The sequence below is a fragment of the Cyanistes caeruleus genome, chromosome 8 (assembly GCF_971803275.1).
Source record: "Cyanistes caeruleus chromosome 8, bCyaCae1.hap1.1, whole genome shotgun sequence".
NCBI classification, from domain to species: Eukaryota; Metazoa; Chordata; class Aves; order Passeriformes; family Paridae; genus Cyanistes; species Cyanistes caeruleus.
Genome location: NC_141708.1, coordinates 10,063,448 through 10,086,855, shown reverse-complemented (window position 1 = coordinate 10,086,855; position 23,408 = coordinate 10,063,448). Strand labels below are relative to the sequence as shown.

At 39.3% G+C, this 23,408-nt stretch overlaps 1 protein-coding gene across 22 annotated transcripts in view; it reads left to right on the top strand.

The window, feature by feature from the left end:
- Positions 1-19,581, top strand: part of ADD3 (adducin 3) — a 93,359-nt gene extending 73,778 nt beyond the window's left edge. For 9 of the 22 annotated variants that reach the window (XM_086900364.1, XM_086900365.1, XM_086900369.1 and 6 more), the window contains 12 exons: positions 5,394-5,532; positions 6,915-7,066; positions 7,181-7,261; positions 8,316-8,465; positions 9,317-9,460; positions 9,549-9,647; positions 10,677-10,859; positions 11,105-11,362; positions 12,435-12,554; positions 13,840-13,929; positions 14,656-14,776; positions 16,501-18,890. In XM_086900364.1, the coding sequence (XP_086756490.1) occupies positions 5,394-5,532; positions 6,915-7,066; positions 7,181-7,261; positions 8,316-8,465; positions 9,317-9,460; positions 9,549-9,647; positions 10,677-10,859; positions 11,105-11,362; positions 12,435-12,554; positions 13,840-13,929; positions 14,656-14,776; positions 16,501-16,799 (1,836 nt within the window). In that variant the 3' untranslated portion in view covers positions 16,800-18,890. Of the gene's footprint in view, positions 1-5,393; positions 5,533-6,914; positions 7,067-7,180; positions 7,262-8,315; positions 8,466-9,316; positions 9,461-9,548; positions 9,648-10,676; positions 10,860-11,104; positions 11,363-12,434; positions 12,555-13,839; positions 13,930-14,655; positions 14,777-15,699; positions 15,796-16,500; positions 18,891-19,076 lie in introns of those variants that run through there. The other 13 variants (XM_086900357.1, XM_086900358.1, XM_086900359.1 and 10 more) reach the window with 2 other exon arrangements.
- Positions 19,582-23,408: the final 3,827 nt, after the last annotated feature.

Genomic DNA, 23,408 nt, shown 5'->3' with positions numbered 1-23,408 from the left:
CGTGAGACCCCTGATGAGCTGAAATTTCATTTCTTCTAGCACGTTACCTTTAATTGTACATTCCATTTACATTCATTACATGTCATTTACATTCCATTTAGCAAGATGTATGGTACGGTTTCACTCCATGAGAGAGCACGAGGGAGGGACCCAGACCACCATGCAGAGCAGCAGTTGTGTGAGTGGCTGTCTCTGGGAGCTGGCTGTGTGGAGATGGGCTTGGCAAAGGAGTTCAGTGCTTCAGGTTTGGCTGTAATCATGGGGTATCTCTAGGCTGCTCATCACAGGAGTGAACACTGCTGCAGCTCACGGAGGAAAGCCAGTGTGCACCAGGTTAGAGGAGCTGGAAAAACTGGCACAGGCTGAGCTCTGTGTGGGGACCGCCTTGCTGTCAGCTGAGTCACTAAATCCAGCCCAGGTACCCTTACCCTTCAGTGCAAGTGAAGAGATTATTATAACTTCAGCTAATTCCTTATTACCAAGGCTGCTTCTTTTTGTCTTAACACAGAAGCCCCATCCCCCTTGTTCTCTTTCACAGCATTGACAAACACTTTTTGTGACTCTTATCTTCTCCCCGCCAGCCTTCACTCACTGGCGGTTTTTTTGTGGCCAACTCCACCCTTTTCCACTGAGGGCACCGGCTGTTTGTATCTAAACTTCAGTCTTGAAAGAGCCTGTTAGGAGCCGTGTCGGCTGTTTCAGTGAAGGTCTTCCTCTCCCGGGCAGCTGTGTTTACAGCACAGGAACCAAAATTAACGTCTCTTCGCTCTCGAGGACAAAATACCAGTTAAGTTTTGAAGCTTTTCTTCAGTGGTGGAGATTTGGCTTAGAGACTCTGTCTGGGCATGCTTAGATTAGTTGAATTATGCCCTTTTTAAAAATGGATTTAAGATAGTAGAAGTTATGATCAAAATGGGCAAAAGTGAAAATGGTTGAATGGGTTTCTTATATTATTTGGAAGCTTTTAGTCTAACAGCAGTGCTGCTATGAAAGGTAGGGGCCTCATATCTTTTTTAGCTACTTAACTGCAGAAACACATGAAACTGATCATTACTGTATTTAGTCCTAATGTGAGAATGTGATTTCTCCTCTTAAAGGTTTGCAGTGGTAGGGAGTATTTTTAGATGACTTGTATACCATTATTATTTGCTTATTACTTTATTTCTACTTCTTTTGAGTTGGATACATGTAGAAATCAGTGGTCAACAAAAAAGAAACAACATAGATAGTCCAAATGCTTATAAGCCCATGTACTTCTTAACATCTTTAGAGAGCTGCCTAGTAAAATGAAGAGATTAATACCAAGTTTTTTTTGAAACATCATTATTCTGCACTATATATGTGTGTATCCATGTAAAATAGGTTATTCTAGCAGGTTTATTATTCTAGTTCTTCCTGCATATGTTGACTGAAAAATACTAGTTGTCAACTGGTGCATGCAAATGTTGCTTTGATTCTTAAAAGCCCAAATTTACACTGTCAGCTCACACTTAGACTGTACTTCTGAAAGAAAATGGACGTAAAAGAGTCAGAACTGAGCTTGTTAACTTCACTCTTGAGTTTCAGAGAACAATTGCAGATCTAAGTTGAAAGATTTTTCCATCTAAACTGCCTGAGTCTATGATGTGTATTTGGAAGATGATTGCAAATAGTTCTGGTTAAGTAATTTTATTATATTAGAAAGACTTTGACCTCATCATTCTACTAATGACTCCATCAAGAAAAGCTGTGCATGTTCTGCAGGCTGTGCAGTACCATGTAAGGCTGTCTAAGCTGGTGTAAAAAGGCTGACTACAGTTTTGGAAAGAGTGGAATTCTGGAAACAGATTTAGGAACAGGCTGAGCTGCCCTGTTAATTTTTATTGGTGAGTTGTGGGGAAATTCGTGTCTCAGAGCAAAGTGGTGGAGTGGCACTCAGAAGGTGGGTGAGGTGGAAGCAGAGCAGCAGCCTGCATTCTACCAAGGTCAGGCTACTTGGATGTCTAAAATAAAAGCCCTACTCAGCATCCTCACAGTTGTACATCTTGTCTGAAATGTCACTATACCTTCTTTCCAGTAGCTGTCATGGGCCCAATTTTCATACCATGGGATATTTCCTATGCAGACCTTCAGTATGATGCTTGAAGTGCTGTTTCAGCACAAACAAGGGGGGACACAATGCTTGGCTGGCAGGTGAGGGGTCCCTTAAGGCAGAAGGATGTTTGTGCAAACAGGAAATGATTCCCAGCTGTAGAGGGATGGGTTATCCAGGCTACATCCTTGCTGCGTGGAGGCACCTGCAGGTGTCGGAGTCCAGCTGGGTTGGCAGGATCATGGGCAGCTGTGAGGTGCTGTGCTGCTCACTTTGGGACTTGTACCCCCCTGTAAAAAGTCACTGCTCTTAGTGTCTCATGTCTAAAGTTGTGGTTTCAAACAAACAAAACAATACACGTATACCCAGCGAGCTTACTACGATCCCAGGGCTGAAACTTTCTCTTGATTGAGCAATTCTGAGCATACAGCTGAATAACATAATTTTTCATTCATCTGACAGCACAGTTTTTCCTTTGTCAGCATTTTCTTGTCAAATACTACATCTGAAGTTACCAGTGACCTTTCCACTTGAAAAATACCTGCTTTGTGCCAGAGCAGCACATTTGTCATCTCATTGAAAGCATCTCTCTCCAGAGTGACTAGTATGACTTTTGCTTGATCGCTGTGGGAAGTGTAATGCCCCACATATATAAATATATCACAATCTCATGAATTAAAGCAAAACCAAACCACTTCATCTCCAGGCTCTTGTTAGGTTTCAGCAGGTTCCTGCTGCTCTGGTCAGATCCCAGAATCAGAACCCTGTAATCTAGTAGTTTTACAGAAATCAGTCTTGTGCAGTGAAATAAATACCCAGCAAATAACATTCCTTTAATAGCTGTTATTAAAGTTAAATTGTGGAGCACAAGAAGGTGGTGCCCTTCATAGAAGCCCACTGGGATTACCAGAAATGGAAGAAGGTTGTGTTAGCACGTGGGAGATGGTTACCTAAGGATATACAGTTCCAAGTTTCAAAGGTCTGTAGCAGTGAATGAAATATATTGAAATATTCATAGATATCCATGTGACAGGCTGAAGGCTGCTAGAAAATATCATTATACACTGGCATGTGGATAAATTGCCTACTTGATTTTATGCACTTCATCAATATTCTCACCTGCTTTATAGCTCATCCCTAACCTCCATACTTGCCACTTTCCTGGCTCTTACCTATCTTCTCTTATTTCTAAAACTATTTTTAGGGGAAGCTGCTTGTTTGGTTTAACAAAGCTGTTGATACAACACTAAACACTTATTTCTAATAGTCTGAGAAAATGTGTATCATACTGCTGTTAGCATTAAGGTGCAAAATTAGGCTCAGAAGAATGAATGAAAATAACATGACCAAAAAGCAGAAGAATTAAAAATATAATATACAATAAACTAAAAATCTTTCTGTCAGAAATTTCCCAAAATATATTATATTACATTTTTGCTGCTATAGAAGTAACATTACTTGTACAGGTTTAAAAAAACCTCCAGAAATCTGAGTATGACTAATGAGATTTTACTATTAATGTTTTTGCAGATCTTTTCTATAGTTCTTGTTGAATTGAAGGAGGAATAATTTAATATAATGCAGAGAACTGAGCAGCCTGGTCCAGTGCTCTGCTACCCTTGATCTAAAGTCCTCCCTCATGTTGGGCTGGAACTTTGTATGTTTGTTTCAGTTTATGGCCATTGCTCCCTGACCTCCACTACTTTTCCCCTAGGAAAAGAAGTTCCTGAGGTAAAAGAAGGTTTCATTCCTCTCTCAGTTCCATGTTTTTTCTTTCCTTTTCCTCATCTGCTCCTTTCTCCTGCTACATAGACCTTACCAACAGCAGCCACAAAAGAGAAAAATCTGACTCTGCCTTTGCATCTTCAGGCTGGTGAGAGGTTGTTCAGCTGTTTGGGGGATGCCACGTGAATATTCTGGTCTACACTGAGAGATCTGTGCGACAGATCCATTCAGAGTGGGTGGGAATTTTTAGAGGCTTTACTTAAGGAAATCTGGAAGGTCTCAGGTATGGACATGATCCTGACAAAATTATTCAAAGGAGAGCACGGCTATCTGAAAAGTTGGTAATTAGTAGTCATGGAGATTCAACTGTCCAGCTGAGGAGGCTGTATCAACTAGAGTCCTGAGGATGTCTTTGTGGGGCTCAGTAGCACTCTCTCTTACTAATCAAAACTTGTTGGTGAACAGACCCAAGGGATTGGTGGATTTTGCCCAACAGAGTGGGTGTTTTGAAGGACTGAATTAAAATTCAGTGAAGAAATTACATTTGTCATACAGAACTGTTTTCTTTCTTTAATTGAGAGCAAGTGCTCTGCCAAGGAAGGCAAACTGAAAGGAGCAATTACTTACAGGGAATAGTGTGGAGTTATAATAGGAGCCAGCTGCATGGTAAAGACACCAAATGTCTTTTGGAAGGAACCAGGAGGAATGTTCACAATCTACCTCAGCTTGTGTTGTGTGCAGCTTTGGGTACTGTGAGTTTGGGGAAAAGCTGAAAGATGCTGCCAAAAAGTAATGAGAGGGGTAGAAAATGTAACCCATAAGTTTGAAGGAACAGAATGTAGTCTGTCTTTAGTCTGTAGTCTAGGAATGTCAGGACTGTAGTGGTCCTAGGACAGTGCTGTGTTGTAGGTAGGGACTAATCTGTTTATCATCCAAAGGAACAGGCTTTGTCCACAGTGCATAATATATTAAATTTGATACTATGAAAACTTTTTCATGATATATTTTGCAAAAGTTTATCTCTTGGGCTTGAAGTCACTTTATTCAGAAAAAGAAGGAAGGGTTTTTTTCCTTTGGGGAAGGAAATAAATAGAGAGAAGATAGCATTCCTTCTAGTTTTTGCCTGTCTGTGATATTACTTGAGCATGGAAGAGCTCCAGTTTTCCAGTTGTTCATAACTTTATCAAATTTGAATGGGTTTTCAGAGAGATTACATTATAAAAAAAAAATCCAGCAGAGAAAGCAACACCTCCTGATCAAATTTCAAGTATCTCTTCCAAAACATGGACAACGCTTTAATTACTGATAAAAATGGGTTTAATAATTTATAAAAAAATACATTTTATCTTGTCATGTACTGGGAAATAGTAAATCCTCTGTGATCAAACTCCTTCTTTCTGCCCTCCAAATTGCCAGTACCTAGTTTACAAAGTTTGGGTCAGATGATTAAGTCTGGCAAAGTTAAAACAGCTAAAAACAAAGTCTATGGGGAAGTTTCATGTAACATTAATAAGAGGCAAAACTACCAGCCCCACCTATAATAGAAATAAGATTATCAAGGCCAGGTTTCTGTGATGATTCTCAAATGTTTCTACAGGCTTTTAGAGAAGATCTGGAATGCCTTATTCAAGAACAGATGAAGAAGGGCAATAACCCCACTGGACTGCTTGCATTACAGCAGATTGCTGAATACATTACAGCGAGCACTTTTACAGGTTTTTCCTCATCTTCACTCAGTAAGTGAATTACACATAAACTTTTTTTTTTTTTTTTACTTGTTTCCAAGGCTTAGGAATGCTGGGATCTCCTCTTTCCTTGAATAAAAATCCTGTCAGAGCTTGCTTCAGCTGTGAAGTAGTGCAGATGGTGGCCTTAACTTGCCTTTTTAGGCTTCTTTCTCTCAATTTTTTTGACTTGTATAATGATATCCAAAATGGTTGGAATCATCAAAATCAGTTATTCTATAATTTGTAAATAAAAGTTGAACTGACTTCGGGAACAATATTTTGTTCCCTGTTACTGTTAGGAATTTAATATGAATATAAACTGAGATGTGAAATACATTACCATGTAGTTTATTTTTCTACTTGTGCATATATATTGTTACTAAAAAAAAAAACAACCAACCAAAACCAACTCTGAGGTAGGGACAATACCCCAGCAAACTGAATTCTCAGATGACCAGCTCCCAGAGTTAAGAACAGATTCTAGTCTGCACTCTACTTGTAAAGATGTCACTGGGATTTTGCAGTTAACACCCAAGTTCTTCTTTCCAAGTCATGAAGCACTGAGACATTCAAGTCAATTTAAGTTCTGTGGGTGGACTTCGTATGGGAGCTTACGAGCCTGAAGTACAGTGGCAGCTGTCAGCATTCATCATCTTTGGAGATTTGGTCCCAAAATGGTACTTCAGGGTTTATTTAACAAAACAAGTGGAAGAGAACAGAGAGCCCAAATAACCTCGTGTTCACATCTCTGGTTGGTTACTGAGACTCTGTCCCACTGTCGTCTCTGCTGCATTTGCCAGAGACAATGGGGACAGATCTCAAAGTGCACCCTCCGTTTGTTGAAAACCAAAATGACTTTTACCTCTTTTGCTCTTACCTTCCTCTCTAAGCAAAGGTTGTGGGCTGTCAAAAGGGTATCATGCATTCATGGAGGGGAGAAGGGTATGTTTTTGTAGTCACAATTCAAAGAGAGAAATTGATCTTTGTGATTTCTCTGTTAAGAGGTGATACTTCTGTCTAAGGGTCTGAGAACTCTTGCACTAATCCTAATTTCTTCATTGGGACTGAATTGAAGTGCTAAGACCAAGATATCTCTTCAATTTAGTTTTGCTGGTGTCAGAAGTCCACAAGGAATATCTTCTCCTGTAACAAAAAAACCTCAAAGTAACATGTAAAAATACTTCATTATTGACAAATGTCTTAAAGGACAGTTCCAGTCCTACGCAGGATATTGATTCAGGAGACAGCTCAGGAAAACCTTTATCCAATCTCATAAATACTGGTACTGCTTTGCTAACCATTTAAGTACACTGCATCTGGAAGGTCATGGCATAGCTGGAAATACATTTTGTTGTCCAACTGGCCATCATCTATTTTTGTCTGTTTTTCAGGCCATGGAATGATTACACCCATCAATGACCTACCTGGGGTAGATACCGCCTCGTTTGTTAAGGGAGAAAAACTTACTCGTTGCAAGTTAGCCAGTTTATATAGATTGGCTGACTTGTTTGGGTGGGCACATTTGCCAAATACCTATATCACAGTAAGTATTTTAGAGCAAAAAAACTTATTTAGAGTCTCACCTATTCATTCAAATTATTTTTCTCCCTGATTAATGTAAATTAGATCAGTAATCCATTTCCTGTCTCCTTTGCAGGTAAGAGTAAGCAAAGAACATAACCACATTCTAATCATTCCAAGAGGGCTGTCCTTTTCTGAAGCTTCAGCTTCTAATTTGGTATGTGATTCACCTGCTGTAATAACCAACAAGGCTCATCTTGTTTTCTAAAATACTTTTGTGGCTGCTTAAATGAACTGTAATTATGCTGTTGTTTGGGTTTTTTTAATATTTACCCACCAGATGAAAAGCTGATTTACTGTTTAGATAGTAGCCCCTTTTGTTGCCAGTATTTCTTCTTGGGTTTAGCTTTACTTTCTGTTTCTTTGTCTCCAGCTTCAGTGTGGAGCAGCAAAGTTTTGTTTTCCTGTCTGATGAAGCTCACCAGTAGCATCAGTGTAGCAGTAGCCTATTATAACCTGAGAGAGTGGCAATACCTGTGAAATGACTCTGTAGGAGTAGTGTTATCAGAATCACCTCTTACCTTTAGAAGTGAGGAGATAAAGTCAAATAATCTTCCCCAGGTCCAGCAAATGAGCTGGGTGAAGTTACAAACTGGTATTTAGGCAGTGATAGCTGCCAAATCACACATCTTTTGGTGTAGAGCCTGCCATATGCTCTTCATGTCAGTGCATATCTGTAAAGAAACTGCCTCAAGGTGAAAGGGGTACCAAAATGAGATTGATACTATTACATAGAAAACACAGAACCAAAATACGTGACATATGACTGTGCTATAGTTTTTTGTTGATCCAGGAATTACTGTTTTAATGTTGAATGAAACGGAAGATTCCTTGTGCATTGAATATTCTTACTGGAAATTTCTCAGGCTCTGAATTATCTTCATATTTAAAATGTAGGAAATGCTAATGAAATGCATTTTTGAAAGTCAGAAACAAGGAAAAGTCAGTTAGATTGAAGTAGAATATATCTTGTATCAGGGTCTTGTCCTGACTTCTTCCATGGTTGAACTTCCAACAGCTATCAAGGGCTGGTACAGCAGGGTGGTTTATTGACACACAGATTCATGGCTGCTCTCCTACTTTTTTTTGTGCTCTGAGCCTTGAATGTGTGTGGGGAACTTTGGTGCTAAATAAGAAGGGAAGGGTATTTTCTAGATTACTGAAGTTGTCACAAACTTTCTGAATATCACTTGTCTGTTTGCCTTTTTCAGGTTAAAGTGAACATCCTAGGAGATGTAGTAGACCAGGGAAGCACAGCTCTCAGTATTGACAGTGTGGGCTTCAGCCCACATGTGGCCATCTACGCCACCCGCCCCGACGTCAGATGTGTCATACATATACACACCCCTGCCACGGCTGCTGTGAGTCTTCCTTTGGCACAGACTGAAAGAAAACAGCTTTATCCTATGAACTTAGGGCATATTTATCCTCACAGCAGTTTCATTTTTGTTTTAATGTCGACTCTGCACAGATAAATAAGTGTGAGGTTACCAAATAGAGAGAGAGAGAGGGCTGAGCCATCACAGTGGAATGGCATCAGAATAAACTGATGCTCTGAGATTACTGTAACGAGGTTGAGGAGGTTGTAAAGCAAATAGTTTACATAGGCTTCATTTATAGCATCCTAGATAATATAATGTGCTGCATAAATCATCTTAATTTGCATTATGCAGCTCCATTTTTAAGTGGTTTGATTAGTAGTTACACTTAGTTTGGATTTACCTCAGTATTTAAATGTTATAGTTAGCATAAACTTTAAATAGTCTGTATAATAATAATAAAAATGCAAGGAGACCTGAAAGAATTGGTTTGAAATAACTGAATTCTTATTATTTTATCTAGAAATGCATATATATATATACACACACAAAGTAAAAAGGAATGTATAATTTCTTTTATACTAGCTTTTTGAAGTCATAAATGTGAGAGAGAAGGATAAACCATTAAATAAACTGAGAATTAAGCACAAATAAAATTCACAAAAATTTCCTTCAATATATATTTCCCTAGCCTACCCAGTCTACCAGACTACCCAGCAGCAGCTCTGTCACCCTATTGCAAATTAAACTGGGGAGGGGTGGGGTGGTTGTTTCTAAGCTCTCCCTATGGAGTTTGTCTCTCGTCTAACAAAGTACACCCTGATAAGGTTGAGATGTAAGTTTTAAGAGTTTCATTTTTCCCTAGTTATCAGCATTTAATTTTTATAAAACAGGTTTCTTCTATGAAGTGTGGCATCCTGCCCATATCACAAGAGGCTCTGATTCTGGGAGATGTTGCTTATTACAACTACCAGGGATCTCTTGATGAACAGGAAGAGAGAATTCAGCTTCAAAAAGTTCTTGGACCCAGTTGCAAGGTATTCAACCTCATTTATGCTCTTCATAAACAATTTTCATGTCCTGTTCCAGTTTCTACCATTTAACATTAGTGTCTTCATTTACTAGGTGTTAGTCTTGAGAAACCATGGTGTGGTAGCACTAGGAGAGACACTGGAAGAAGCATTCCACTATATTTTCAATGTGCAACTGGCCTGTGAAACGCAGGTGAGAGAGAATTTATCTGTGTTTAATTTCAAACACACTATAGAGTTACAGATTATATCCCAGAAGGGAAGATCTCTTACATTACACAGTTTTGGAGTTGTAGAATCCAGTAGTCCTGTATACTTGGTCAAAGAGAGCCTGGAATAATCAGGGAATCACCAAGGGAATGGCACAAATACTCATTCTAGGAACACTGACACAGTCTCAGTGGTGTCACACTCTGAAGGGTACAGAAGGTTTTGTTCCATGCTGTGCAGAGTGAGCCTCATGCAGGGAATCTGTCAGATAATAGATTTGCTGGTACTCACTGCATGGGGAAGTGTGACTGAAGATCTCTTGAGAGCCAGCTCCTTTACTGAATATTGTGACAAAAAAAAGAAGCTTCTTTCTGTGATCACAGATCTGTGAAACCAAATTAAAAGAAGGTCTTTAGAGCAATGGTAATGGATGGCATATTTAAAAGTAACTTGAATCACAAATTCAGTTGTTTTCATTCTTACTTTAGCCACCTGGTTAGGTATCCAGATGTTACCTATAACCCATGGAGATCACTGAAAGTGTTCTCACTTTTCATAAGCTTTAAGCCCATCCCCAGAAACTTCATCACTTTGTTCTTGTTCTCCAGTGGTCCTGTCCTCCCAAAGAGGCATTTGCATGTGCAAATGGTGGGCTCCCACTCCTTTCCTTCCTTGCCCTACCATTCATTTTGAGTTCAGACACACTTTCATTTTGAAACAGCTAGAATAATGAAAGATTTTTAATCTTGTGATGCAGAAAGATGTTTTTAAGGTACTCTTAAAGCAAGTGTTTGAATCTGTTTTTTTTTGAAATGCAATCATTAGATGTACTGTAGATGATATAATGTTTTAGCAGTCTCTTGCTATATATTTTAATACATTTTTGGACAGTAGAAAACTAGCCCGAGAAGTAACCGCAGCATGTATTTACGCAACCTCCTGGTGCAAATTCAGAAAAACAGAGAATACGAGAGCTTTTTCACAAATGAAATACTCTTCCTGATGTCTCTAGGTTCATGCATTAGCTGGAGCAGGTGGGATAGACAATCTCCTACTACTGGATCTCCAGAAGTTCAAGCCTTCCACACATGCTGTGGCAGCAATGGGAGGAGGTGGAGTTAATATGGCTTCACAACAAAAATGGAAAGTTGGGGAGCAAGAATTTGAAGCACTCATGAGAATGCTGGACAACCTGGTGAGAGCATGTTTCTGATGGTATCTATGTGATCCTGTAAGGTTTTGAGTGTAGGATTAGCTTCTGTAAAGAAAATAATTTTTTAGTGATACTGTTTCTGACAGCAGTATTCTGTCTTAATAAGAATTTATAATGCTTTGAGCTCCAATTTTGTCCCATCATCTTACAAATGTATAGTAACTTAATAGTAAAAATTTTTATTTAAATTTTTTTTAACATTATTTTCTTATTTTCCTCCTCCACAGGGATACAGAACTGGTTATGCCTATAGGCAACCATTAGTCAGGGAAAAACCCAGACATAAGAGTGATGTTGAGATCCCAGCCACTGTGACTGCCTTTTCCTTTGAAGATGATACAGTCCCACTTTCCCCCCTGAAATTCCTTGCACAGAGGCAACAGAGAGAGAAGACAAGATGGCTGAACTCTCCAAACACATACTTGAAAGTTAATGTGCCTGAGGAGTCCTGGAATGGGGAAACCAGTCCCAGGACTAAGATCACGGTAGGTTGATAGGTTGGACAGTCACTTCGGTTTTGCCCTAGTTGAAAGTAAGTTATTCACAGTTTATATGAGTAAATCTTGAGTAGGATTAGCAAATAAGTTTATTGAGCAAATTAAAATAGGCATTTCAGAGCCTTAATGGCATCAGTACTATGGTCCTCCTCTCTTTGAGAAGAGAGGGGTTAACTGTAAGAGTAACTAACACTTTATGATAAAATTTAACAATGATTTCACAGTTCTAACCATCTCTTCTTATTCCTGAAGTAGAAAACAGTTTTTCTACCACTTCTTCTTGTGCTATCTTGTACTATATTTGGTTATCCACCAAATATAGTAAGGTTTTAAGTCACCCGTGGGTTGTTCTTTTTTTACATGAGGGAGACACGAGCTCTAATTCATCTCTTGCTGCCCCTTTTCTATTTGTGAGCCTACTGAAAACAGCTTTCGAAAGGTCTGTTCGTGCTACAGGCTTTTAATGATGATAAAGATTTTCCCCCTCCTGCAGCTCAGCAAGATGCTTACACTTAGTTTCCAGTCTGCAGGGAGGTGGCCCTCCTGGGACTACAGAGCGTGTTATTGCTCTTCAGCTACTCCCAGTACAACTGTAAAAGCACCAGCTCCTCCTGCTGGCAGGCTGGCAGGTTTCTAAGCTTGAATTTGGGAAAAACACCCTCAGAACCCTGCTTGAGAATGTGTAGTCAATGTGTAGTCAGCAGAGGTGGGGAGGTTGGTTGTATGAACAAGGGCTGTTGATTGACATACCAGTTACTAGAAGCGGTTCTTTTTAAATACAGCATCATTAGTGCACAGGTAACACTGCATTTTTCAGGAATGTATGTCAGTATTTACAAAAAGTAGTCATGTTCAAGGCAACTTAAATCCTCTTGAGCAAACACACAAACCTGTAAAGGAGTTGGGATGATTTTTTAAGTGTCGTGTGGAATTGAACATAAAATCAGAAAGTTCTTTCTTGATGTCTCTTTTTTAACAGTAAAATAACACAGAGAATTATTCCTTTCCCTCATACTGGGTATTTTAGCTTCTATCTTTTTTTTTTACCCCCCTCTTGAAGTGGATGAAAGCTGATGACTCCTCCAAGACTAGTGGAGGAACGCCAATCAAAATTGAGGATCCAAACCAATTTGTTCCTCTAAACACAAACCCAAGTGAAGTGTTGGAAAAGAGAAATAAGGTAAAAAGAAGTGTAATGAAGTGAAAAATGTAACATTTCCAAATACAATTATATGTTCAAGTAATGAATCAGCAGAGCAGTAAAATAACATTTTCAAATGTTTTGATTTTATTAAGAAGGTTCTTACACTGTATGTGATTTTTGGCACCAAAAACATATTTAAATGTGTGATATACATAAAATCTGTAGATATGTATGCAATATTTATATATTTAAATTTTGAGTGCAATAATCTGATGAAGGATGAATGTTAACTATGGAAATTATAGATTGGGAATGGTAGTCCCTGTTATTTAGTATTTTATTTAGTAGATAATTAGGTGTCAACACCAACAGAATTGCTGTGTGTCATCTGCATCATGATTCAGTCTCAGACTCTAATCTTGCTCTGTTCCATTTTAATTTTCCTAGTGCTTGTTAAGCTGGAATTTCTAATGGCAGTAAAAAAGAGAAAATGAGAGATCATTGTTGGACCTCACTGTAAACAGAAATATCTCTCTGCTTTTCCCTTCCAGCATGAAAGACACTGATTATCAGACTGACCAAATACTCCACCCTCAGGATAACTATATTAAGAGATATTCAGGACACTTTTCATTTGATTGCATATTTTTTTCATTCTTGGAAAGCGCTATATCAGTGTACTTGGGGAGTGAAGTGGATTTAGAAGGAACAACTCCCTTCCTTAGAACTGGAAAGGCACCCTCTAATCATCCAGAGATTAATAGTACATGTCCCAGACAATGGTTTTTAAATTCATGCATGTCACTGGCTCATCAAGCGTTTATTCCTAATTCTGTCCTGTAGGATTTTTTATATGATTTGTATTGGTATTTATATCTGATCTGTCGATTTCTTAAGCTCTGACAATTAGAAGCTAGTGCTGTTTAGGGAAAACAATTAACTATTCACAGAAGGAAAACTTTGCCAACCCTTGTCACCACAAAGTTTTCTCCAATAGCTGAACCATGTGTCCTTTATGAGGTGGAGAGGACAGGTTCAGGGGCCATTCCTTGGAGCTTATTTCAAAGTGTTTGGTGTTGGCTTAAATGAATTGCAAGAGCTGGGACTGGGGTAAATATTTGTGAGTACTGAAAGAGCCAAACAACATATGCTGTGTATTCAGAGGTGGAAGAAGAGTTCTTAATTTTTAGGTGCAGTAGCACACAGCTTGATTCTCCAGCCATTCGCTGCTGCCTGTGTTAGTGAGTTTGCAAAGCTGATGGGCATAGGATTTGTTAAAGAGAAATATCTCTTTCTAACCTGGTTTATTTTCTCTCTATAGATAAGGGAACAAAACCGATATGACCTAAAGACAGCAGGACCTCAGTCTCAGCTGCTCGCAGGGATTGTTGTGGATAAAAAGCCAAGTTCAGTGAGTACAACATAATTAACTAATTTACAACTGTTCAGGTTAATTTGGCTGCCTGACTTTCAAATGTCATTTTGGGCCATTTTCATTCTAAATGTTTTCTTAGAACTGATTATTTTTATGCCAGTTTTAGAGGTATGATACATCTTATTAATGTTTCAGTTTAAAGGTTTAAAAGGTTAGTTTCAAGTTGAGATGTGTATGTCAAGTTTGCCACCATTTATATTAATGAAGTAGGATCTTTGTCTAAGATCATTTAAGTGAGAGAGGAGGAACTTCAGAATGCATGGGGCCAAAAATAGCCTTCATTAGTCTGTGGAAGTGATGCTTAAGATAACAATGGAGTCCCAGAAATAGCTGAGTTTAAAAGGTGGGATCTGACCATGTGGAAGACAGCTTTCATTAGAAACAGGCTTCTTATTGGGAGAGAGGGTTTCCAATTTCTAACCTGCCCATATTAATCTTTTCTTGAATAGAATATACTTCCAAACACTGCAGTTATCCTTAATAAGGTTATCCAACATATTGTGGTGAATTGGAATTGGAGTGCTGTACTTCTAAGAGTTTCCAGCTATCCAACAGTTAGTACATCTGTGTTTTAATTCTGTATTCCTGGCCAAAATTTTGTCACCAAACTTTGACAAAAAAAAAAAGAAAAAAAGGCCTGCACATTTTGCTTGTTGCTTCTTATTTTTTAACTGTTAAATTCTGTGGCTTTCTCTTTGCCAGCCAATGCAGTTTGATGATGAGCACGCACCACCGGCACCACCCAACCCATTCAGCCACCTCACTGAAAAGGAACTGGAAGAGTACAAGAAAACCATTGAGCGCAGGCAGCAGGGGTTGGAAGGTCAGCGGTGTGGTTTGAATTGCTGGGGTTTACATTTTAATAATAAGCTTGAAAATATCAACCGTAAAAATTGCGTACATGTTAATTATTAGTGTATACTGCTGGCAACAAGCTTAGAACTAATCATTCCTTGAGATGTTAGAATTCTTTTGTTAAATGTGGTTTGTTCTTTTACTTTAGTTAGTGCTGAAATTAAAGCAATGAAGGGTTTGCAGAGAAATGGGGTTGACAAAAACACAAATAACCGTGATGAATTTTTGTGTCAAAATTGTAGAATAACATAAAGCGGAAGAGTGCACAAAGGTCATCTTAATCCAATTCCTCCTCAGAGCTGACACTAAAGTTAGATCAAGTAGCTCAGATCTGTGCCCAACTGAGCAAAAGTTCACTGAGATGTTTGGCTCTGGCTTCTCTAATTTTACTTCTGTTCTCTCAATGTGCAAATCTCATTTACTTTCATTTTTCACATCTTCTTCCAATACTACTATTCCATAGACAATTACTAATTCAGGGTTAATTTTAATTTTTAACAGTAACACTTGGTGTGAATTCTTCTTTGCTAATACTGTGTAATAAAACAACTTTGCTATATAAGACAACTTTGCTGTATGTCACACTCAGGACATAGTGCAATGGCTTACTGTACCAGCACACTGTGATGAGATAAAACTGTGGGGCATGCTACTTGGAATGCAACCCTGCCACCTTTTTTGATGCTTTCTAATAAAGAACTAATATATACCAATTTTTAGCAGATAAATCCATAATTCTTTAGAGTTTCAACTGTGTATTGTAACTTCATGCTGTTGTCAGCATGAGCAGCACAAAGCTGTAGCAGATCTGTAAATCTTGTAGCACCAGCACTGACACTCTTGCTTGATTTTCACTTTTGCTTGGCTACTAACTTACATCTTGTCCTGCAGATGCTGAACAGGAATTATTCTCAGATGACGGTTCATCTGTGTCACAAATTCAGTCACAAACTCAATCCCCGCAAAATGTCCCAGAAAGATTAGAAGGTATTCCATGCAATTTCTGTACGGTGCCAAGTGCTCCAATAACCCAAGTCCTCAATTCTTCTGCTGCACTTTCACACTTGCATGAAGTCAACTGAGTCAAAAGGAGCCCCCTTTTTGCAAAGTTTGGGTGGTACTCTGTCCAGAAAACCATTTTTCTCAATTTTTTCTAGTACATAATTCTCACAAACAGAAAACAACTCAGGGCATGCTGAAACTTAGATATCAGCCAGGTGGAGCAAATAAATATCATACTTCATTTTACTGAAAATGTTAAAAATAGTTCTTTTGCCTCAGACTTTTCCAGAAGTCTAAGTAGGCATTTTAAAAGGCAAGTTCTCCAATGCCTTCTGTATGGAATGGCTGTGTTTTCATAAATCAGTCTCTTGCAGTAAAATATAATTCTGACTGTGCTTGAGGCTGTGTATGCTGTGTAGACTATATTTGTACATACTCTATAGAGCCTGAGCTGTGCATGCACCTGGCAGAGATAAGGTCAGATTTTTCAGCCCATTTTCCCTTAATGACATTTTGACTGTGTTGTCTGCTTACAGCAACTAAGATTGTGGATAAATGGGAAAAAAACACACCTAAACACTTTGGGTTTCATTCTTTGGATCACAGTCCAGACACGCAGGCTTTGTCTCAATACTGGGTTTTTTGCATGAAAGTGTACATAAATAATTGCAAAATCACTTGCTCTTTCAGAAAATCATGAGGATTTCTACACCCAGAATGCCAACCTAATATCTGTGGAGATGCCAGTTGTGGTGGTGAACGGGAAGGAGGATGCACATGACGCAGAAGAAGATCTCACCAGGAGGGTCAGTCAGTTAACCATGAGTACTGTGGAGAGCGTAGAGATTACCATTAAAGGCTCTGAAAAGATAGAAGAGGCCCTGTCCCCTGAAGGGTCACCTTCCAAATCCCCTTCAAAGAAAAAGAAGAAATTCCGCACCCCATCCTTCCTGAAAAAGAGTAAAAAGAAGGAGAAGGTAGAAGCGTAAGTGCAGTTCTGTTGTGAGGAGACATTGCACATTTTAAACGTTTAAGTTGACCATTAACGACGTAGTGTTAGGGGTGTGCAGTAACTGGACTTTTAAACTAAACAAGTAGAAACTGGAAGAGGTTTTGCTTTAAAGAAACCAAACAAAGAGGCAAACAAACAAAAAAAAACCTTTCATGTTAATTGCAAATTAATTCATCTCTCACTTAGCTGTGTCCAAAATTGCTATGAGGGTTGGAAACATTGATTAGTTTCATGTAGAACTACACTGGCAGGTGCTCAATTACCATCATAGCAAGGTCAAATACCATCACAGTATGCAGCAGCAAGTTCTGCTTGGAGTATTTTGCAGACCTGAAAATTTTCAGTACAGTTAAAGTCTTTATTAAAGTTACTGTTGAGTGATCATATGACTTTTTAAAACTGCTGTCTCATTTGGAAACAAGATCATACATTTTTGTATTGTGGTTTTTGACCATATATTTTATGTTTCTGTACCCCTGTTTGACTGGGTACGTATTAACAGCACACCTTTACATCTTTTTTAAGATTAGCTCATATAAAAATATTATACACTGGCACATAATACTAGGGGAAAAACTGTGTAAGAGAAAGTTTATTTGGAATTATACAAAATGTCTAAAGAATTCCATTATTCAATAACTTTTTTGCCAAATATTTCATTTTAGTGAAATATAATTTTTGAAGACTTCTTTTTTATTCTATCAGTTGGGGTGGGGGAAACCCTTATTTTTCAAGAAGGGGGATTTTATACACTTAACATTGATAATTTAGTTTAACTGGCAAAACAAAAAGAAGATTTTATATGTTCAAATGTTTGTATACCATTCAGTATAAAGGTATTATAAGCATGTGAACCAAGCATTTAATAGTTAGAGTGTATTTAAGAATGCTTGGTTTAGAGTATACTTAATATAGTTCAGGAATCCAGGGAGTTCAAAATCAAAGGATAAAAGCATATAAAATTGAACTGGATTCATGTTTAAAAATTATTTGTGGGTTGTTCTTTTTCTCTTTCATGGTATTGCTAATGAATGAAGAAAAATAATCTCTTAACATAACCAAATGAAGGAAACAAAAATGTTAAAAGGGAAAGTGAAATAGTAGGGAAATAGGAGGAGACAAAGAAAGTAAAAGTTCGGTGATTATTTTTTTTAAATATATGATATGGATTGCAGGATATTTTTATTAAATCAGCAGAGTGACATTTCCATATTAGATGTTTTAAATAATTTGTATGGATTCATGCAGAGTGCAACACTTTGGGTTTTTTCTTCAGTTTCATTCAAATTGTAAAAGGGTCTCGTGAATCTGTGTTGTCCTTTGGATGAACCCAGAGCAAATCAGAGCCTAGTGCCATGGGTAAGGGTGGTACTGCCACTTACTCATTTTTACTTGTGTTGTCATTTTAGTACTTTTACTGTATTGTAAATACAAACTAAACATAGAAATTAACATAGGGGTTTCTTCACTGTGTCAAATGTCTGTAAATCAGTCATCACAATAGGAAGTACATCTTTTAAGATCCATGTGATTCCCAAATTACCGGTTGAAATATTATACAATATATAATTGTTAAATATGGCTGGAGAGTGGTTTGGCATGCAAAAATGTTGATTATAGCATGTTCAGGGGCTGGTTAGCTTTGACCGTGTAAGTGTGATAATGCAATGTTGGAATGGATCCTGGAAACAATTTTCTAGCTGTCACTAAATACTGGAATCAGTGTTTTTAATCATAGTGGAAACTTTCAGTTGCTTACTTTGTTTTTTATGTTCTACATTATTTGTGTTGTATTACAACATATGTAGAAACAGTAACCTGTGAACTACGCTTTTCATAACTTTTTTAAAAATATATCTAAATGAATGCAATGTGCATAAATATTTTTTAAAATGCAACCGTGAACTATTTGCACCTTTTGCTAATGCCTCTATTTACTTGCTTTGGCATAAAGAATGAGCCAGCCAACTCTTGTGTCCTGTGGAAAATATATAAATGTTATCTGAAATTGCTCATAGATGTAATGCTAATTAATGTTAAATCACAAATAAACAGTATTTTAAATAGATGGATTTCATATAGCAACCTTTCTTTTATGCACTTACATCTCTTGCTTGTAGAGAAGATGTTTTGATTATGCACGTTGCTTCTCAAGAATTTATTCTGGAGAAGACTTGTTGCTTGTGCTTATCCTGAGAGCTCTGCAAGAAAATCACCTCATCTTGCTATTGAACAGCTTTTGTCTCTGTCACAGGTGCTGGAGAGGAAAGAGGACAGGCCCATGATAAAAGGCAGGGAGGGCACTGCCAGGCAGCTGTTCTGAGCAGGCATCACAGGTGACAGCATGAGGAACTGGGGTGGTTTTAGTGCTGAGTAAGTACAGAACAAGGTAAAACAGCTCACAGAAATTACTTTAAAAAAATTACTAAGAAAACCAAGGTTTTCTTACAGAAAAAGCTTAATGCAAAGTTATTTGAAGATATCTGTGTCACGCCCTGCCAACATATGGTATATATGTTAGAGCCTCTGAAGCTGCAGAAGTTGCAGTATTTTGGTTTTGTAGCTGTATCAACTCTGTGAAATGTCTTTAAGGACTGCACAAATGTTTATTTTCCTTGTCCTTCCACAAATCAGCCTTTTGTTCCTGTTTACAAGAAAGTCGAAATTCAGCCCTCTGAGTCTGGTGACAGTGTGATGAACTCGGTCCCCATGTGGTAGGGTAATTGTGGTCTAGCATTTTAAATAAATCTTGACCAAGATTTTAGTAATTTTCTGACTATCATTTGTCTCCAGAAACATCTACATTCTGCTTAGTGCTGCACTGATGTGAAAGTAGACACTGTATCAACACAGAGGAGCATCCACTGTAAGACGAAGGGCACACATAATTTTCTTCTTTATGCTCTTTTTATTCCCAAGAGTCTACAAACCACATCAGACCCTTTGTTTTCACTTAAATCTTACTCTTTCACAGTGTTACTTGAAGGATCTGAGATTCTGCAAGCCAAAGCATGGAAATAAAGTAGATCTTTGTAACAGGCATAATAAACATTAAAATTTTAGTTTTGGGAAGTAGGAGCCCTTGGAAAGATTAGCTTCAAAATGGATCATTAATATGATAGGAAATAATTATTGTCATTAGGCTGCCTAACCCAAGAGAGACCAGTACAGAGTGGTGAGGAATTGCATGCAAGCTACCACCCAAGAACACTGAAAAGGAAAAGGATTTATAAAGCTGTACATCCAGGTGATTGCCTGTTGTCTTTTACAGACTGTCTGTTCTGGAAATAAGTGTTACATAGCACACCATATTTTGCAGAATCTGCAGAATGAGGCGTATCAGGCTTTAGATGCCACAAGGAGACAGAATAATGTCATGCTTAGGGCTGTTATAGGCCATTTGAACTCATCTTCTCCTGCTTTGCCAGTTGAGCACGTGGCATAAATTGTTGTCATCTCTGGGGCAAGTAGTTGAGGAGTTTCTATTTTCTACATATCCAGTGTGCAAAACTGTTGAGTTTTCACTATTTCAGCCTGTGGAAACTTCTGATAGAGAATGTACTGTGAAGTAGCCAAGGACAGTGAGAAAGGGCCACGGTGTCCCATGCTGTGCTTGTGGGTCTGATGGAAACTTCTGACATGAGCGCTGATGTTCTCTCTCTTCCTTTCTGTAGACTGGCAGGGAAACACATGCCCTCACCCATGGGGTTGCTGCGTGGGTTGGTGTTTGTTCTTTCAAAGACCCAGCGTGTTAAAAGAGGTGCAGGGCTCTGAAAGGCACTGATTAGAAGCTGCCTGGCCGCGTGTGTGTGGGCAGCTGGAGCGTGGCCAGCCTGGCCGTGGGCATTGCTGTGGGCACAGCAGCGTGCTGGGAACACCAGGGAGGCATTCAGTGATGATGGGCACTTCTGGCTCGCTGGCTGTCACACAGCCTGCAGGAACTGCTCTGTCACAGACTTGCAGCTTGGCCAGACTGGCACAGACTCTTGGGGGAATAGTGGAAAGCCCATCCTCAATATAAACATCGCTCAGCCCTTCACCACAGTTTCTAATCTCTATTTCAAAGCCAGCAGTAATTTAGGTTTCTAAGAGAAAAGATTGACAGAACACAACATGAAAAGACTTGTATTTTTGTACAGCCTTGTCCTTTGGAAGTGTTGGGGTACAGTAGTTGCACTTTTTACATGTGCCAGCTGTAAATGCAAACACACAAAGCAGTTTTCACGTGGAGCACCACACAGCAAGGACAGCTTCAGTCAAGTTTGGTCAACTTAAACGCAAACAAAACAAAGCCTGATGATGGGAACTGGAGGGTGAACAAGAGTTCACACACTGAAATTGTAGTTGAGAGTCCCAAAGTGGAACAGAGCCTCTGGGAAGCGAAAATTCAAGTGGCCTTTAGGTGGCATCAGACCCTCGCGTTTGCTGCCTTTGTTCCCCGCAGACGCAAAGCCATGAACAAAGCGCTTTCAAAGAAGGTATTTTTGGTGGAGATTTTGTGGGCTTTATTCCAATTCCAGTGCAGAGAGATGAAAGCAGACATCTGGCTGCCGGACTCATTTTCTATATTGATTCATTTCAAAATCCAGCAACGGAGCAGGCTTTGTCAAGGAGGCAAGACTCCTCCTCCCCCTCCATCCTTTTGCAGCAAGCTAAGAATGTTGGTGAAGTTTTCTTGCACTTTTTAACTCACTCCACTGAACAGAATAATATCCGTTTGTTCAATATTTTCTCTCTGTCAGCCTTACCCCCAGGCCAGAGATTTCTCACTGTTTCTGGATGGTGGATCAGAAGTCATAGGAGACCCCAGTGGAAGACCACTGGTGCCAAAGGTTCCCACACCTTTTTGCCTCACCTGCTTCCATATCATGAATTCCAGGTGCATTTCCTTCCACATTTGCAGTGGTAGCTCGATCCAGCTACGTATCTCTGGACACTGCTGGAGCTTTTGCAAATTTTTAATTTGTAAATGTTATTTGTAAAAACAAAATTTGTGCCCTGGGTTATGAGGATGGTGAGTAGTTGAACTCTGTAAGGCACAACTGAAATTCTCTGGGTGGTGATGTGGTCCTGGGCATGGTCCTGACTGCTCCCAGCCCTGGCTGACATTGCCAGCTGGTGCTGGATTTGACCTTCGGCATGTCAGCTGCTGGCTGCTCTCTGACCTCCCAGGCACAGCACTCATCCCTCTCCTCCCAAAGGTACAGAAAGTTCAAACATCGACTAAAGCGAGGTGCTTAACTTAATGGCCTGGCTTTTCTCAGAGGGCTGAGCACCTAGCCGTGCCAGGGAGAGCTGCAGAAGAGCACAATGTTTAGCCCTCAGCTTGATGCAGTGAGAGCTGAATAATTCCTGAACTGCAGGGAAAATGTAGCCTCCAACACCAGCATTTTGACCACCTGTGCTTGAGGACCTTGCAGGGACTGAATTTCTCAGTGAACATCCTGTCAGCCCAGGCCCGTCCCTCTCCTCCACACCCCCATGGGGATGGAAAATGAAAGGTTGCTGCAGATGGCTGAATTTCTGTGCCCAGGGTGTTCAGAGCAACTAACTGACCCCTAATAAACGTGCCATGTTGGGGGTCTCTAAGTGATAATGGCAGTGTGGGGACCTTCCTGATCTTGTCTCATAAGCTGGTGTTTGGCACAATGGCACTAAAGCTTGGGGACACTTGAAGGCCCTGCACTGATGGCCATGTGGAGCAGTTGTGTACCGGGTCAGGTGCTGAGCTGGGGCCTCAGAGGTGCTCCAGAGGACCAAAGCTGCCTCATCTTCCGAGCTGTATCTTTGCTGGGTGCTAAAAAGGACCTACAGAGCACAGAACACACTGCAGCAGCTGCAGTTTATACACAGTGCTTTGCCCTTGGATATTGGATACTTTCAGTGCCAATCCTTCTTTAAGTGGATGGACAAGACAGAAGTTGGCTATTAAATCCATTCAGCAGAAAGGGAATGTGGGACAATAACTCCCTTTCCCAAACAGGAACTGCCAATTTCTTATTCCAGTGAGTATAAGCATCCTCCCCTTTCTAGCAGGCAGAGGTGCAGTGTTTTCAATACTTACTCCTTCCATCTGGCTAGACAGCTCTCTCAAACACCAATACCTATAATTACATATATTATGTATATTTGTATATACATATTACACATGCTAATTATATCTACAGAGGCATTAAAACATTTACCCTGCTTGACTTCAGTTTTATTTTAAAGCTGGCAACATCCAACCAACATTAGGAATGCTGTATAAATAAGTAGAGTTTATTTAGATTTATTCAACAGTGTTTACAACTAATAAGTAACCACATCCATTTAAGTCCTGATCTCCTGGCTGGCATGTCACCTACATGTGATCATTCACCTTCAGCTGGAGCAGCTGGTTCTTCCTGGATTTATTTAATGGGGCCAACTTCACAAATGACCTGGAAGAGGTGCATTGGGCATATTTTGCTCTGACACTGTCTGTCTACTGGGAGAGTATTTGGGCATTGGAGTAGTTTTCTTTTAAACAGATATTTTGGGCTGTCTTACTCTACTTGGCTTGATTTCTGCCTTTCCAGTTGCTTTACGGTGCTTGAAATGCCCC